The 14,079-nt window shown below is 60.3% G+C and overlaps 2 protein-coding genes across 2 annotated transcripts in view; both read left to right on the forward strand.

Moving 5' to 3' along the window:
- TANGO6 (transport and golgi organization 6 homolog) overlaps positions 1-4,523 on the forward strand; it is a 69,439-nt gene extending 64,916 nt beyond the window's left edge. The window contains exons 17-18 of the mRNA XM_060254153.1: positions 364-477; positions 4,177-4,523. Coding sequence (XP_060110136.1) covers positions 364-477; positions 4,177-4,353 — 291 coding nt within the window. The 3' untranslated portion in view covers positions 4,354-4,523. The remainder of the gene's footprint in view (positions 1-363; positions 478-4,176) is intronic.
- A 2,173-nt stretch (positions 4,524-6,696) lies between these two features.
- Positions 6,697-10,264, forward strand: HAS3 (hyaluronan synthase 3). The gene is made up of 3 exons (XM_060253874.1): positions 6,697-7,326; positions 7,727-7,828; positions 9,272-10,264. Exons 1-3 carry the CDS (start codon positions 6,697-6,699, stop codon positions 10,193-10,195), a joined length of 1,656 nt encoding a protein of 551 aa, XP_060109857.1. The 3' UTR covers positions 10,196-10,264.
- Positions 10,265-14,079: the final 3,815 nt, after the last annotated feature.

The following is a 14,079-nucleotide window of genomic DNA, read 5'->3' on the forward strand; positions in this document are numbered from 1 at the left end:
CTGCAGAGGGGGAGGGAAGAGGAGGGGGAGCCGGAGAATGGATGCCCTGGTGGGAGGTGGCAGCGGCAGAGTTTGCAGGGGGGCAGAAGAGGCCCCCCTCCCCAGAAGCAAACCTGCAGGAGCGGTTCCCACTAGCTGGCCGTGGCTGAGAGGGGGACAAGACATTCCCCGTGCGGCTTTTGTGCCTGATTCTGCACTGGAGCATGACGCGAGCAGGCAGTGGTTCTGACTTCTTCAGTGTCCTTCCCGTTCTCTGGGCTGTGCTCACACAGAGCTTCACGGTGCCAGGGACCCCCGCAGAAGGGCAGCCTGTTCTGCCTCCACTGACAGGGCCCTCCTCCCCTCTCTCCCTCTGCCCGGCAGGTGACCTTGTGTTTGGCAGCCATCGTGAAGTGCGACCGCCAGGCAGAAGTGCGGAGAGCAGCAGTCCATGTGGTGGTGCTTCTGCTGCGTGGGCTCGGTGAGAGCGCCACAGAGGTGAGGCTTTCTCCTTTACGCCCAGCAGAAGAGAGTGGCCTCCTTGCTCCGACTGCAGACATCTGGCCCTCTTCTCCCCAGGGCAGTGCTCTCTCTCTCTGGGAGCCGGCCCTGTCCTGCCCTGCCGGTGCTGTGCCCATGCAGTGTCTTCCCAGCAGGACCTAAAAGGGAACTGCTGCAGGAACCAGCCAAGGCCTTCTGGACAGCACGAGCTCGGCTTGGGATTGTGGCCGTTGACTCATCGCCTCCAGAAGCGCCTCCCCAAGAGATCTTCCTCCGGTGGTTACTGCAGGCAGTAAGAGGCCAGGTGTGGCCCAGTTGGTGCCCTTTCAAGGTGAACTGCCCGGGCAAGGCCGAAGAGATGGCTGCTAGCTGGGGTTTCTCTCTGGCTCCGCTTCAGGCTCTGTGGAGGGAGGTGGAGGGGGCACAGCGGGAGGTGCAGAACTTCTTTTGAGGCCCGGGAAATATTTCCGGGCTGTTTTTAAGGGGAAAAGACACGCTAAGCGATTCTGAGCATCTGCTGGGCAAGGATGATCTTATTGGGGTTCAAGGCACCTGCCCAGAGAACCTCTGACTCCGTGACGCAACGGCTGCTTCAGCAGAACTTGTGGAACTGAAACCTTCACTGGCAAGAAGGCTTCTTGGATGCTTCTTCTCATTGGTTCTCAACAGGCCGTGGGGAGGGGGGGTGGCGGGGAAGAGATCATTTGCATGTCTGGAAGGGTTTGTCAGCTCTCTGAAGATGCAGCCACCATTCTCTGCCCCCCCCCAGCAATTCTGCTGCTGTGGCCATCCTTGCCTGCATGGGTTTTGCTGCCCAAAGTTTGTAGGCGCCTTTGTCTTCTGCTTCATCCTCTTGCCAAGGAGAGTCAGTTTGGTGTAGTGGTGAAGTGAGTGGACTCTTATCTGGGAGAGCCGGGTTTGATTCCCCACTCCTCCAATTGCACCTGCTGGCATGGCCTTGGGTCAGCCATCGCTCCCGCTGGAGTTGTCCTTGAAAGGGCAGCTGCTGTGAGAGCCCTCTCAGCCCCACCCACCTCACAGGGTGTCTGTTGTCGGGGAAGAAGATAAAGGAGATTGTAAAGCCAGTTTGGTGCAGTGGTTAAGTGTGCGGACTCTTATCTGGGAGAGCCGGGTTTGATTCCCCACTCCTCCACTTGCAGCTGCTGGAATGGCCTTGGGTCAGCCATAGCTCCCGCTGGAGTTGTCCTTGAAAGGGCAGCTGCTGTGAGAGCCCTCTCAGCCCCACCCACCTCACAGGGTGTCTGTTGTGGGGGAGGAAAGGAAAGGAGATTGTGAGCCGCTCTGAGACTCTTCGGAGTGGAGGGCGGGATATAAATCCAATATCTTCATCTACCTCACAGGGTGTCTGTTGTGGGGGAGGAAAGGAAAGGAGATTATGAGCCGCTCTGAGACTCTTCGGAGTGGAGGGCGGGATATAAATCCAATATCTTCATCTACCTCACAGGGTGTCTGTTGTGGGGGAGGAAAGGAAAGGAGCTTGTGAGCCGCTCTGAGAGTCTTCGGAGTGGAGGGCGGGATATAAATCCAATATCTTCATCTACCTCACAGGGTGTCTGTTGTGGGGGAGGAAGGGAAAGGAGATTGTGAGTCGCTCTGAGACTCTTCAGAGTGGAGGGCGGGATATAAATCCAATATCTTCATCTACCTCACAGGGTGTCTGTTGTGGGAGAGGAAGGTAAAGGAGATTGTGAGCCGCTGTGAGAGTCTTCGGAGTGGAGGGCAGAGTATAAATCCAATATCTTCATCTACCTCACAGGGGGTCTGTTGTGGGGGAGGAAAGGAAAGGAGATTGTGAGCCGCTCTGAGACTCTTCGGAGTGGAGGGCAGGATATAAATCCAATATCTTCATCTACCTCACAGGGTGTCTGTTGTGGGGGAGGAAGGGAAAGGAGATTGGGAGCCGCTCTGAGACTCTTCGGAGTGGAGGGCGGGATATAAATCCAATATCTTCATCTACCTCACAGGGTGTCTGTTGTGGGGGAGGAAGGGAAAGGTGATTGTGAGTCGCTCTGAGACTCTTCAGAGTGGAGGGCGGGATATAAATCCAATATCTTCATCTACCTCACAGGGTGTCTGTTGTGGGAGAGGAAGGTAAAGGAGATTGTGAGCCGCTGTGAGAGTCTTCGGAGTGGAGGGCAGAGTATAAATCCAATATCTTCATCTACCTCACAGGGGGTCTGTTGTGGGGGAGGAAAGGAAAGGAGATTGTGAGCCGCTCTGAGACTCTTTGGAGTGGAGGGCGGGATATAAATCCAATATCTTCATCTACCTCACAGGGTGTCTGTTGTGGGGGAGGAAGGGAAAGGAGATTGGGAGCCGCTCTGAGACTCTTCGGAGTGGAGGGCGGGGTATATATCCAATATCCAAGGGGGGAAGCTTGGAAGAAAGCCAAGACAGGAGGCTCATGCCAGGCTGTGCCCAGCTCCTCCTGGCACTTGCTTACCCATTCCTGGGTAGTCCACCCTGAGTCCAAGCAAGAGAGGTGGACCATCAAGGGTGTCAAGAAAGACAGTTTGGGGCCTGGTCGTAAGAGGGCACATGCGGGCAGCCCTGCCAGCGGCAGCAGTAGCAGCACCCCTCTCACACCAGGTTCTTTGCCAGCGCTTCATCCCCTTCAGCACCAGCAGCAGAAGAGACCCTGCTCCTCTGGAAGCCCCGAGGGTCTGGCTGTGAAAAATGCAACAGCGGAGCTTTGCCCCTGTCCCCTCCTCTGTTGCCACACTGCCCCTTTTGCTGGGGCTGCTGCAGCGCCTCGCTTTCTGCAGGAGCGGCACAGGGGCCTCTGGGGTCTTCAAGCGCTTTCTCTGGGCTTCCCGGTCCCCAGGTGTGTGTAGCTGTGGGGAGAAGGAGTGACCCAGGCGTAAGGCAGCTGGAGAAGTCATACCCTCCCTTGGTGGGGCTTTGGCAGGGTCGCTAACTGCTGTAGATGAGGGAGGGGTTGAGAGCAAATGGATCCCCTGCGCTGGCCCTTGTCCCCGTCTCCGATAACTCCCCCCCCCCCTCATCTGGATCCATCCCATTCCAACCCTGAAGCCCCGGACTGGCCCCGGGAACTCCTCCATGCCTCCCTCCTTGCAAGAGAGGGCTTTCTTCAGGCTCCAGGGGGTGCTGGTGGCCTCAGGGCTGCCTCAGACTCTGCCTCTCTGGAACTGGAGCTCCTGGGGTGGGGGTGGGGGAGATCAGCCTCCTGCCCTCTTCTGAAATGAGCACACTTTAGAGAGCCTGCTTGTCCTAAGAAGCAGAGCTCAGAAACGGACCAGGCGTCTCTTTGCAGAAGGAGCTGATGGAGGGTGTGAGGAGGAGGAAGCCCCACCGATCTCTCCCCTCCCCTCCCCTCGGAGCCCTGCCTTTTGTCTTACCACTGGGAGGGAGGGAGGGAGGGCCATCTGCAATCAGAGATGCCTCCGATCCTGGGAGCGCTTCCCAGAGAAGCTTTTGAGATGCCTGGTGGCCCCACTGGGAAGGGGCAGCTGTTGGCCCTGGCTGCTTTGAGGGGGGGCTGGGAAGACAAAGCCCCCCCGCCCTTCAGCCTCTGGCTGTCCAGTCCCTGGGAGAGGACGGTGCAGAAACTGCCGCGGAGGTGCGATGGAGCTACAGCCGCCTGGTAGCCCCGGCCCAAAGTTTTGCCAGGGGGGGCTTGGTCCTCCCCTCCTGATCCCCGCCTTGCCTCCCTAGGTGCTCCGGGACGTTCTGCTGGAGCTGTACCGCCTGCTGAAGTTTGTGGCGCGGGGTGAGCGAGACGAGGTCACCGTGCTGCAGGCGCAGCTGGCGCTGGAGGAGCTGGACGCCATCGTCAGGCGGTTCCTGTTTCCCCCTCAGTCCCTGGAGAAAAAGATTGTGGTTCTGCCCTAGGGAGGAGAGTGGGGAGGCTAGGAGCCCTTCTGGTCACCACCTTGGCCCCCGACTCGGCCAAGGGCTGCAGGCTGAGGCTCCCGTGGGGAGGGGGAGGGCTGGCGGCCCTGGGTTGAAGAGGGCAACGGAGAGGCTGCTTCTGGGGTGCAGCAATAAAGGTGGAAAACTTCTTTGTGGCCTCCCTGTGTCTCTGGCTGTCCCGGTGGGGGCAGGAAGCCCTCCTGGCTGGGGCGGGAGGCAGTGCGGCCCAGTGGGTGGAGGCGTGTGGCCGGGCCATGGTGCTTGGAGGCCTGGCTGGCTGGCCGGCTTCTGGGGCTTCTCTTTGCCCCACCAGAAGGAGCTGGGAGGGGTCTTCTTGGGCTGTGGCTCTCTGGGGTGGGGGCTTCTGGCTCAGAGCCTCCCTGGGGGTGGGGGGGAGAGAGGCAGGAGGCAGGCCTCTGTCTGAGGCCAGGAGCCGCTCGGAGGCCCCTCCGGCAAGAGCTTTGGGGGTGGGGGGGCTGGGCACCAGCGGCGCTCCCCCCTCTCCCCTCCCGTTGCAGCCGCTGGAAGGAAGAGCGTGCTGGGGCTGCTTCCCTGCCTGCCTTCCCCGGCTGCGCTGCGCCTCGGAGGGGGGGGGGGCGCATTGTCTTGGGCTGGCGGGGCCGGGCTGCGGCCTCCTCCTCCTCCTCCCCTGCCGCGGCCGTGCATGGCAAGCGCTGCCTGGCCTGCGACGCGGCCCTAAGCAGCCCGCAAGCCTCGCCGGGGCCCGGCCCCCGCCGCCCAAGGTAAGCCCCGCACAAGGGCCGGCCGCCTGCCCACCCCGCCCCGACGGCAGCCGCCCGGGGACAAGGGGGGGGGGCTCAGCCGGCCCGGGGGGGGGGGGAGGCGGGTCACGGCGGCCCAGACTGGCTGGCCGCTTCCTCCGCAGGGGGGGGGGGATCCCGAGGAAGTGTCTGCTCTGGAGGCGGCACTGGGGGGGGCGACACACACAGGCTCTGCTCCGCCGGAGCTGGGCGGGGGGGGGGGGGTTGGGGGGCCAGGGCTGCTTTTCTCCCTTGAGACACCGACTCGCCGCCTCCTGCCTGCCACTGAAGCCCGACGGCCTCTCCGGGGGGAGAAAGGGAGGCTCCGGGCGATCTGGGGCCCCCGCAGCCCCTCCCGGCCTCCTTCCCCGCCGGTCCGGTTCCGCGCAGAGCGCTCCAAGAGGCCCCCGACGTGGCGTCCCGCGCCCGGCCCGCTGCCCCCTGGTCTGGGGCTCCGGCCTTGGCCTCTGGGGCGACGTCCCTTTGAAGGAGGGGGAGGGGCGGCCTGGGCATTCGTGCAGGCAGCACCCGGGGGCGGGGGGGGGGGTCAGGCGGAGAGAGGGGGGCCAAAGGGGCCGCCGGGCCACCCGCCCCGATCTGCTGGGAAGAGGGAGGAGGGGCGGGATCCCAGGCCAGGAGCGCCTTCCAGACCAAGGGGGGGGCGGGTGGGTGGGAATTCAAGGGAGCCGCCTGGCCTCAGGCCCCAGAACTCTGGCGCTCCGGGACTCGAACCCAGCTCTCCTGCGGCAGGCCCCTGACACTTGACGCCCAGCCGGACTGGAGCAGCAGCGCCCGCAACAAGCCGGCGCTCCCGGGCACAGGCGGCCTCCTTGGGCAGGGCCACGAAGCGCAGCAAACACCCAGTCCCCCCAAGGCCGTCGAACTTGAGTCGGGGGCATGAGAAGGAGACGGCCGGCCGGCCGGGCCAGTGGCTGCCCGCTCCCCATGGAGCCGCCTCGGGTGTGCAGCGGAGCTGGGGCGGAGGGAGGCGGCGGGGCACCAGAGCCCCGTGCGCGCCTGTGGCGGCGGCCCTTCCCTTCCCTTCCCTTCCCTCGCTCCCTCCTCCCGCTCTGGCCCGCCCCGGGCTGCTGCTGCTGCCGCTGCTGAGACTCGCCGGCGCAGAGAGGAGCCGGCCGGCGGCCGTTCATCTTTTATTCAGCCGCTGCCGGCATGGAAAATCCGCGCCGGGGAACTTGAGCGCCCGGCCCCCCCCCCCGCCCCGCCCCGCCAGGCTCCTGGCCTCGCCCAAGGGGAGCCCCCCCCCCCCCCCGCTACCCGCGGTCCTTACCTGCCGGCCGCCGCGCGCTCAGGTGCTGGGGGGCGGGTCCCCGGCCTGTGCGCCCCTGGCCTGCTGGCTCCTCCCCTCGTGGCGGGGGGCTCCCCTCCCTCCCCTCCCCGTCGGGGCTGGGCTGGGCTGGGGCCTTAAAAGCGCCGCGGCGTCCAGCGGAGCCAGCCAGCCAGCCAGCGGGACGGCGCGGCGCGGGGAGTGCGAGCTGCGGGGCGGCGGCGGCGGCGGCGTCGAGGGGGTGTCTCCGTGGGCTGCTTCTCGTTCTCGTTGCAGATGCCCGGCGGGGGGCGCGTGGCGGCGGGGCTGCGGGCGGCGGGGACGAGCCTCTTCGCGGGGGCGGTGCTGGGCGGGCTGGCGGCGGCCTACGTGACGGGCTACCAGTTCATCCACACGGAGCAGCACTACCTGTCCTTCGGGCTGTACGGCGCGGCGCTGGGCCTGCACCTGGGCCTCCAGAGCCTCTTCGCCTGCCTCGAGCACCGCCGCATGCGCCGCCCGCCGCCCCCCGCCCGCCCCCGCCGCCGCCGCCCCTCGGTGGCCCTGTGCATCGCCGCCTTCCAGGAGGACCCCCACTACCTGCGCCAGTGCCTGCGCTCCGTGCGCCGCCTCGCCTGCCCGGGCCTCCGCGTGCTGCTGGTGGTGGACGGCAACGGGCCCGGCGACGCCTACATGCGCGACATCTTCCACGAGGTGCTCGCCCCCGACGCCGACGCCTCCTACCTGTGGGCCGGCAACTTCCACGCGCCCGCCCCGGGCCACGAGGAGGCCGCCCGCGCCGTGCGCCACGTCCATGCCCTGGTGCGCCGCCAGCCCTACGCCTGCATCCTGCAGCGCTGGGGCGGCAAGCGCGAGGTCATGTACACCGCCTTCCGCGCCCTCGGGGACTCCGTCGACTACGTGCAGGTCAGTGGCCGCCCGACGGGGTCCCTGCAGCCCTCGGGCTCTGGGGCGCACCTGCCGCCCGCTGGGAGTCTTCAGCCTGGGGGTGTGGAGATGCTGCCCCGGGGCTGTGCGGTGGGAGGGGGCCTCGCCCTGGCTTGCTGGGCCCAGGGGAATCCCGGCTCCCTGCTGGACTCACTCCCCGCCATGGGCTGCCTGGGGCTGATTCCCAGGAGGGAGTCCTTCTTCTTGGGGGGGCAGGGCAGGGCAGGCAGCCTCTCCTTCACCTGTGGGCAGCACAGGTGTCCGATGGGGAAGGGACCTCCGGCTCTTGTCCCCGCATTGTCTGGACTTGTTCCCTCAGGAGGGAGGGACACCACTGGCGCGAGCTGAGACGGTGTCTCCCTCCCCGTGTCCCCGGCAGGTGTGTGACTCTGACACGGTCCTGGACCCGGCCTGCACGATGGAGATGCTGAGCATCCTGGAGGAGGACCCCCACGTGGGCGGAGTCGGTGGAGACGTGCAGGTGAGGCTGGAGAAAGGTGCCGCTGAGGTCTGCAGGAGCAGCTCTTGGGCATCGGAAGGGCTGAGAGGGGAATGGAGAGGGGATATGGAATCCTAGAATCATTGCGTGGGAAGGGACCTCTAGGGTCATCTAGTCCAACCTCTTGCACAATGCAGGAAACCCAGAAATACCTCCCCCTAAATTGACAGCATCCTCATTGCTGTCAGGTGGCCATCTAGCCTCTGTTGAAAAACCTCCAAGGAAGGAGAGCCCCCCACCTCCCCAGGAGGAAGCCTGTTAGAATCATAGAGGGAAGGGACCTCCAGGGTCATCTAGTGCAACCCCCTGCACAATGCAGGAAACCCACAAGTACCTACCCAAAATTCACAGGATCCTCATTGTTGTCAGATAGCCATCTAGCCTCTGTTGAAAAACCTCCAAGGAAGGAGAGCCCACCACCTCCTGGATATTTATATTTTATTATTAACTGACAAGTAACCAACAATAATGAATACAGACAAACAGAAAATACAAATTTTAACAAAATGGAGATAGGGGATACGGTAAAACTCCCTGTAAACCTTTTTACATACAACTTCACAATCTTAAGTAAATATAAACCTTAATATCAGAAAATAAATTGCTACCTCTCCCTTAGCGTATATATATCATCTCCTATTTTGGCAACCTTCTTTTATCTCTCTCAATTTTAGCAACTCAACCCTTTGTTAACCACTCAGAAAATAAATTCCAATATTCATCAACATACTTTTTAGGTTTAGTTCTTAAGCCTGTTCCACGGTCAGGAAGTTCTTCCAAATGTTGAGCCAGAAACTCTTTTGAGTTAATTTCAACCCATTGGTTCTGGTCCGACCTTCTGGGGCCACAGAAAACCATTCCACACCATCCTCTATGTGATCCCCATCTTCAAGTCCTTGAAGGGCTGCTATCCCACAGAGGATGGGGCAGAGTTGTTTTCTGTGGCCCCAGAAGGCAGGATCAGAACCAACAGGTTGAAATTACATCAAAAGAGTTTCTGGCTCAACATTAGGAAGAACTTCCTGACAGTTAGAGCGGTTCATCAGAAGAATGGGCTTCCTCGGGAGGTGGTGGGCTCTCCTTCCTTGGAGCTTTTTGAACAGAGGCTGGATGGCCACCTGACAGCAATGAAGAGCCTGTGAATTTAGGGGGAGGTGTTCGTGAGTTTAGAGCGGTTCCTCAGTGGAACAGGCTTCCTCCTCGGGAGGTGGTGGGCTCTCCTTCCTCTGAGGTTTTTCAACAGAGGCTAGATGGCCACCTGACAGCAATGAAGAGCCTGTGAATTTAGGGGGAGGGGTTTGTGAGTTCCCTGCATTGTGCAGGGGCTGGACTAGATGGCCCTAGAGGTCCCTTCCCACTTGGATTCTCCAACTCTATGGCGCATGCAGAGGCCCTGCTCCAAGCAGCCTCCTCTCCTCCCTGCAGATCCTGAACAAGTACGACTCGTGGATCTCCTTCCTGAGCAGCGTGCGCTACTGGATGGCCTTCAACGTGGAGCGGGCCTGCCAGTCGTACTTCGGCTGCGTCCAGTGCATCAGCGGCCCCCTGGGCATGTACCGCAACGCCCTGCTGCAGCACTTCCTGGAGGACTGGTACAACCAGACCTTCTTGGGCAGCAAGTGCAGCTTTGGGGATGACCGGCACCTCACCAACCGGGTCCTGAGCTTGGGCTACCGGACCAAGTACACGGCCCGCTCCAAGTGCCTGACGGAGACGCCCACCAGCTACCTGCGCTGGCTCAACCAGCAGACCCGCTGGAGCAAGTCCTACTTCCGGGAGTGGCTCTACAACGCCCTGTGGTTCCACAAGCACCACCTCTGGATGACCTACGAGTCGGTGGTGACCGGCTTCTTCCCCTTCTTCCTCATCGCCACGGTCGTCCAGCTCTTCTACCGCGGGCGGGTGTGGAACATCCTCCTCTTCCTACTGACCGTCCAGCTGGTGGGCATCCTCAAGGCCACCTACGCCTGCTTCCTGCGCGGCAACGCCGAGATGATCTTCATGTCGCTCTACTCCCTGCTGTACATGTCCAGCCTGCTGCCCGCCAAGATGTTCGCCATTGCCACCATCACCAAGGCCGGCTGGGGCACCTCCGGGCGCAAGACCATCGTGGTCAACTTCATCGGCCTCATCCCGGTCTCCATCTGGGTGGCCGTGCTGCTGGGCGGGCTGGCCTACACCGCCTACTGCCAGGACCTCTTTACCGACACGGAGCTGGCCTTCCTTATCTCAGGAGCCATCCTGTATGCCTGCTACTGGGTGGCGCTGCTCACCCTCTACCTGGCGGTCGTGGCCCGGCGCTGCAGCAAGCCCCAGGAGCAGTACAGCTTGGCCTTCATGGAGGTGTGAGAGGAGGGAGGGGGGGCTGCTGGCAGGGCTTCCCTGCCTCGGGGAGGGGCTCCAGGAGGGCTGGTCCTTCCTGCCCCCCCAGGAAGCATGCTGGTGTGCTTGGAAGCCTGAAGGTCAGAAGGCGGTCTCCGCTTCCTTGCCCCTGTTGGGCAGCTGGCTGGCCAGTGTGTGAAACAGGATGCTGGACCTAACAGACCGTTGGTCTGACCCAGCGGGGCTCTTCTAACCCTGACTTCTTTCTGGCCTTGCTCCAGAAAAAGGGAACGGAGAAATCAGGCCGGTGCTTGGGAAAACATGGGTCTAGCAGTAGCGATCCCTCTATGCAAACACCCCAACCCCCAGGCCAACCCCAACCCAGCCAGGGCAAGACGGGGCCACCTCTAGGGGGCGCCAGGAGCCTCCCTCCCTTTCCTAGCACAATAACGTCCTTCTGGTGGCCTGTTGAGGCCAGGGCCCTTCTGCCCCTCTCAGCCTCTCTGCCCGGTCCAGGGCCAGCTCAGGGATCTGCTCTCCCCCAAAATGGCTGTGAGCAACACAGGAAGCCTCTTTCTGCTCACACAACAGGACGAGCTTCAGGGGAAGGGCTGAGCCCTTGTACCTTCTGCTGGTGGTTCAGCTGCAGGGAAGCAGGCCCAGAGAGGCTGGGGGCACAGAGCAGCAGCAGAAGATAATATGGGATTTATATCCTGCCCTCCACTCTGAATCTCAAGCGGCTCACAGTCTCCTTTGCCTTCCTCCCCGCTACAACAGACACCCTGTGAGCTGGGTGGGGCTGAGAGAGCCAGTTTGGTGTAGTGGTTAAGTGCGCAGACTATTATCTGGGAGAACCAGGTTTGATTCCCCACTCCTCCACTTGCAGCTGCTGGAATGGCCTTGGGTCAGCCAGAGCTCTTGCAGAACTGTCCTTGAAAGGGCAGCTGCTGTGAGAGCCCTGTCAGCCCCACCCACCTCACAGGGTGTCTGTTGTGGGGGAGGAAGGTAAAGGAGATTGTAAGCCACTCTGAGTTTCATAGTGGAGGGCAGGATATAAATCCAATATCATCATCAGCTCTTACAGCAGCTGCCCATTCAAGGACAACGTCTGCCAGAGTTATGGCTGACCCAAGGCCATTCCAGCAAGTGGAGGAGTGGAGAATCAAACTCGCTTCTCCCACATAAGAGTCTACATACATAACCACTACACTCAACTGGCTCTCTCAGCCCCACCCACCTCAAAGGGTGTCTGTTGTGGGGGGGGGGGGAGGTAAAGGAGACCGAGTTTCAGAGTGGAGGGCGGGATATAAATCCAATACCGCCATCAGCTCTTAAAGCAGCTGTTCTTTCAAGAGCAACTCCTACGAGAGCTCTGGCTGACCCAAGGCCATTCCAGCAGCTGCAAGTGGAGGAGTGGGGAATCAAACCCAGTTCTCCCAGATAAGAGAGCTCTGGCTGACCCAAGGCCAGTCCAGCAGCTGCAAGTGGAGGAGTGGGGAATCAAACCCGCTTCTCCCACATAAGAGTCTGTGCGCTTAATCAGGACACCAAGCTGGGATCTCCTGGTGGCTAAAGGGTATTTCCCAATCCCCCAAATACAGAAAAGACTCGGAAGTTGAACCCAGAATGGCCCAGTGGGATTGCTGGTAGGGCTCCTGATGTGATGTGTGAATTTGATTAACAACTGCTGCAATGGAGTAGCTGAAGAGTTTGGCAAGTGGGCACCCGGTTTCTTCCTTGCCACACATCTACTGAGGAGGAGAGGAGGGGAGGCAGCGTGGCAACCAGGCTTTTCCTGCCTCCAAGGACAAATTTAATGCTGTGGGTAGGCGGGTGCTGTTTCCCATCTCTCTCCGGTCCCTGCTCAGCATGGGGCCTTCCGGTGCTTCTCCCACAGACAGCCCCTCAGTGCTGTTCCCCGTGGCTGCACCACTTTGGATGGAGGGGTGCTGCAGCTGCTGGGCTTTTGAAAGGCATTCCAGGGGCTCTTCCAGGAAGGGACGCCTCTGGCACCAAGCCTTCATGTCGCCCGCTTTTTGGCTTTCTGCTGACAGGGCTGGCATGCTAATCTAGTCCGCTTATTTCCCCTGGGGGGACAGGATATCTTCCGTGGAATCAGATATTTGGTGCAAAGATTGGGTTCCTGCTAATCCCAACCTTCAGCCTGACAGGAGGTGGGTGGGGGGAGAAAGTTTCTAAACTTCCCCTTTCCCTGCAAGGCTAGTGCCCCCCCCCCCCATTTTGAAAGAGCTCTAGAGAGCCATGTGGCCCTTGGTCTTCTGCCTGGGCTCTCATTCCTCGTGGCAGAAACAGAATTCCAAAGTCAAAGATTGGTGGTTCCAACTAAGGTACGCAGATGAAACATTTGGGACATTAATGTTGGTGTAATTTTATAGGTGTGCGAGCTTTAAGTTCTTAGTGCTGAATGTGCTCAGGATTTTTTTATGCTCCAGATTTAGGGCTTTTGCGCTTTCCAAGGAATGCAACTTACAGCTGTCTTGGAGTTCACTACTTGTGTCCCATGGCACGTTGACTGCAGCTTCCCTGCATTTGTTTCTTTCCTTCTCCAGTCACATTTTCAGATTGTGTCTGTGGAGGGAGGGGAAGAGAAATCCATGGGCTGGTCCTGTGCAATTCAAAGGGGTGGTGTGCCCCCCCCAAGTTTCTGTACTTCTGTCCCCCCTCCCCCATTTGGAAGTGCCCTCCAGTATGGCAGGTCTGAGCTGGGAGCAACTCCCATGGAGTGAAAAAAGCCCTGCTGTGGGCTGCTGCAGACAGAGGGCGTCATTCCTCCATTTTGCTGCTCAACCCAAGAGGCTGCAACTGGCAGCTACAATTAGACACTCTTTGAACACACACACAATTGGGCAACTTCCCTCCACTGCATTTCTCTTGCTTTAAAAAACCCAACACCAGCAACCAAATAACCTCAGGCATTCTAGAAAGTCCGCAGTTCTGTAGGTGGCACAAATTGTGCACAATTGGTGGGTTTGCATTTTTTGCTTAAAATACGGAATTGGGAGAGAAGCTGTCGGGGAGGAGGAGGGGGAGGACTGGGACGTGTTCAAATTCAAATTGCCATCTGGGAGCTGTGACAGAAACCCTGCCCCGCCACCCCACCTCAGGATTCCATCAGTGGCACACGTGTTGCAGTCTGGTATCCTGTACCTTATTTTCCTGCCTCTTCTTGAGGGTCTAGCAAGCTGAAGATTCTTTGAGATCAAAGGTCTGAGCGATTGACTTGACCACCACTTTCCCCCTCTTTAGGTGAAAGCTGTCAATATCACATCTTTTGATCCTGCCCACATCCTGAAATTTCTCAGAAGAGGCCCAGGATAGGACAGCCAGAGGGCAGCCTGGTTTGAGCCAAGTCAGGCCACAGCCCATCCTACTAGCTCAGGATCATTCCTCCAGAGGCTGTGCTCCCCGCTCCCACCCCTCCGTTGCTAGCAGGGGCAGAAATGACTCCAAGAAAGAAGGCTCCCTCCACCTAAACGCAGCCAGAGCCATCCAGTCAACCTTCTCCTACCTCAGGGAATGCCTGCACAAGCTGGAAAGTTCAGATGTCCCTTCTCCCATAGAATCTCTTAGCAAAAGTTGGTTTCTTTTGAGAGCCTGCAGCTCAGGCCAGTGGTACTCAGACCTTAGGCTGCCAGGCAGGGGGAAATGGCCAGAGCTGCTCTGTGCCCTGCAGCCATCTGGACAAATCCCACTGGTCATTTTGAAGGCAGGTCCCTCTCCCACCAGACTGAATGGTGCACACTCGAGAAGCTGCGTGTATGCATGGGCACATGCATGCCAGAGCAGGTGCATTTGACAGCTCTTGTAGCCAGCCCGCCTGCCCGCCCCCCAGCACTGTGACACAAGGTGGGACTCCCACCCGCATTCCTTTTCCCGGCTGCACTTCCTTC

The sequence above is a fragment of the Heteronotia binoei genome, chromosome 14, assembly GCF_032191835.1.
Source record: "Heteronotia binoei isolate CCM8104 ecotype False Entrance Well chromosome 14, APGP_CSIRO_Hbin_v1, whole genome shotgun sequence".
In the NCBI taxonomy this organism is placed as follows: Eukaryota; Metazoa; Chordata; class Lepidosauria; order Squamata; family Gekkonidae; genus Heteronotia; species Heteronotia binoei.